This window comes from Haliotis asinina, chromosome 6 (genome assembly GCF_037392515.1).
Source record: "Haliotis asinina isolate JCU_RB_2024 chromosome 6, JCU_Hal_asi_v2, whole genome shotgun sequence".
NCBI lineage: Eukaryota > Metazoa > Mollusca > Gastropoda > Lepetellida > Haliotidae > Haliotis > Haliotis asinina.
Window position 1 is genome coordinate 53840461 of NC_090285.1, and position 2655 is coordinate 53843115.

Consider the following 2655-nt stretch of genomic DNA (forward strand, 5'->3'; position numbering starts at 1 on the left):
TAACTCAGCGCAAACTAGCCACGAAAAAAGGATAATATTGGAGTGTTGAAACCAATTAGAACAAAAAAACGAAGAAGAATTAATGATGTTTCAGATATAAAATCGCCGTTGCGGCTTGAACAGGTGCATGACCACTCTTGGTGACGTCATCACACAGGTGGTGTTCCGCCAGGTCAAATTGACCTTGGGGAAAATGAGACAATGTGTATTGTTATCATCATTAGTAAAGTTATGAAATATTGATGAAGGGGTAATGCTGACGTATCTAACAACCTTAATGAAACGATGTTCTGATAAGATGAAGGTATTTATAAGTGGAGCACATTTGCATTCATAGCACTTCACAGCCGAACAGAACAGAACAGAGCACAGTCACACAGGTAAGCTGTTTACAAGTATGTATGTTATATATTTAAGATTCATGGTTCACTTCCAGGCGCTGTATACTTTTATGTGACGGTGGGTTAACTAAACTAAGATTTGTAACTGACTTACTGAGAGAACAATTACTTTCTTGTACGTTTTCCACTAAAAACTGAAAACACTGGAATCTCCAAGTGACTGTTGATTATAATACAATTCCGATGTTAGCAAAAGGCGTCGACAGAGCTGTTGCAACAGGTATTAGTCTGTTATGTGAACATTTCCGCCAGTGTTCTACTTGTATGTCATCACAAGTGGACCAGCTTTGAATGGTATGTACTGCACAAGTAATATTTTTGATCACACCGATGTTAAACAAACACTTTCATCTCTTTTGGCTCTGTCAATACTCATGTTCATCTTACCTCTAATTGTTATTGCAGTGTCAGATTATGTTTTTGCAATGCCCGCGTTACTGTTTCAGAACGATGTCTCAGCTGCTTTACCTCCTTCTGCTTGCCATCACCTTCAGTCATTTCACAGGTATGCTTCCTGACCCTGTGGTCATCACTTGTTATATACTGCATACAAAAACAATGTAGGCTTATTGGGATTAGAAAATGCACCCCGATACTGGTACTGGTACTAATAGGCTTTAAACAGGGAAAAATCATTTAAAGAAAGTCTGTATTAAATTATTTAACGATTGTGTTTAGTCTTATTCAATTAAGATAATTCTGGCAGCGAAACAAAAATATCAGATCCGTTGATCACGCTAAGTGCTTATTACTTGGAATAAACATGAAACTACCACTCACGCAGCAGTATCATTACTTATACTCTCTAATTTTGTTAAATTAAGATAATTCTGGTAGTGAAATAAAAACTTTCTGCCAGAAGTTTCTGCAGAAAAAACTTCTGCCAGAAATTTCTGCAGAAATGCATCTTCAGAGTCAATTTGTGAGCTTATTAACACGTGAACACACTGGTAAATGAACTTTTCGTGTTCATCTCCTCGAGATCTTTCCAGTGATAGAAAATATGTCTTTGTAGCTTGCTCCCTTCTGTGTGTCAAGTTAGGACTCGCTGGCCATTCCTAAGTTGTCCCGCCCGGCCTTTACAACGTAACGCTGAAGAAAGTTTATGCACCGTGTCGGAGACATTCGTGTCCCCATCTACACACACTTCTGCTTTGTACGTAAAATGAATGGAACTAACACTCTCCGTTGTGTTCATTATGTTTAGCATTATATCCAGACAATCGATATATTTTCTTCTTCCAGCTGGTAGAAAACTCTGGAACTCTAAGAACCCAAAAGGCAACACAATATGGCGGGGGAACTGGAATCTGGACAGAACCACGTACAGGGGTCAGGAGTCGGTGTCTGCTGAACCCAACCCCGACGGCAGTAACAACAAAGTCAACGCCGTCTACCTCTCCCAGGGATCCTACGGCCTCACCGATCTCTTTAGTGGAGCCGAATTCTATTCCGCTCCTTTAGAGCCCAGGGAGTGCTTGACCCTAAGCTACAAGGTGCGATTCGACGACAACTTTGACTTCGCCTACGGTGGAAAGTTGCCGGGTCTGTACGGGGGCGGGGTCAACTGTACGGCGGGAGGGGACCCAGGCAAGGATTGTTTCACGTCCCGCTTTATCTGGAGGACAGGTGGAATGGGTGGAGTGGCACTCTATACCACAGCTCAACAGACGCCGGGGTTCTGTGCCACTGAAGGTGTGGAGTGTAACGACGCTTGGGGACACCGACTTGGCAGCGGAAGTTTCCAGTTCCAGACCGGAATCTGGTACACAATCCAACAAACGGTTCTTCTGAACACCCCCGGACAGGCTGACGGCTACGTTCGGATCGTTGTTGGGGGCGTTGGTAAAGTGTTTGACGTCAGAAACGTTGTAATCAGAGAGTCCTTGGATGTGAAAGTCGACGGCATTCTGTTTTCGAATTATTTCGGCGGAACATCGTCATGTTCCGGAAGTCCCGTCGATACCTATGCTTACTTCCGGTACTTTGTCCTGAAGGACAACTTCTGCTAGAATTATCACTGTAGGCATCCGTTTACCACAGTTTTCATGTTCAATATTGGCAGTGAAGGACCTGACTGGATTAGGATATTTATTCACGCGCAAGCAGTTTAACTTATTCGTACATGTAACCACAGATTTTGTCCAACCTGTTGTGAAATAAACTTGACTTCTCCATCTTTGTTTGATCTTGTTGCTATGCTAGTCGATAATTTGCCTGTTTGAAAACTAAGCTAAGATGTCTTACATTTTGT

General features: G+C 42.4%; 1 protein-coding gene across 1 annotated transcript; it reads left to right on the plus strand.

Moving 5' to 3' along the window:
- The first annotated feature begins 815 nt into the window (after positions 1–815).
- On the plus strand, positions 816–2449 carry LOC137287328 (uncharacterized). The gene is made up of 2 exons (XM_067819575.1): positions 816–906; positions 1647–2449. The coding sequence occupies exons 1-2, from the start codon at positions 816–818 to the stop codon at positions 2411–2413; spliced, it is 858 nt and encodes a 285-aa protein (XP_067675676.1). The 3' UTR covers positions 2414–2449.
- The last annotated feature ends 206 nt before the right edge of the window (positions 2450–2655 follow it).

Coding starts and splice junctions, on each gene's coding strand:
- LOC137287328 (XM_067819575.1), top strand. CDS start 816: ATGTTTTTGCAATGCCCGCGTTACTGTTTCAGAACGATGTCTCAGCTG. Junction 907..1,646: donor CACCTTCAGTCATTTCACAG/GTATGCTTCCTG, acceptor TTCTTCTTCCAG/CTGGTAGAAAACTCTGGAAC.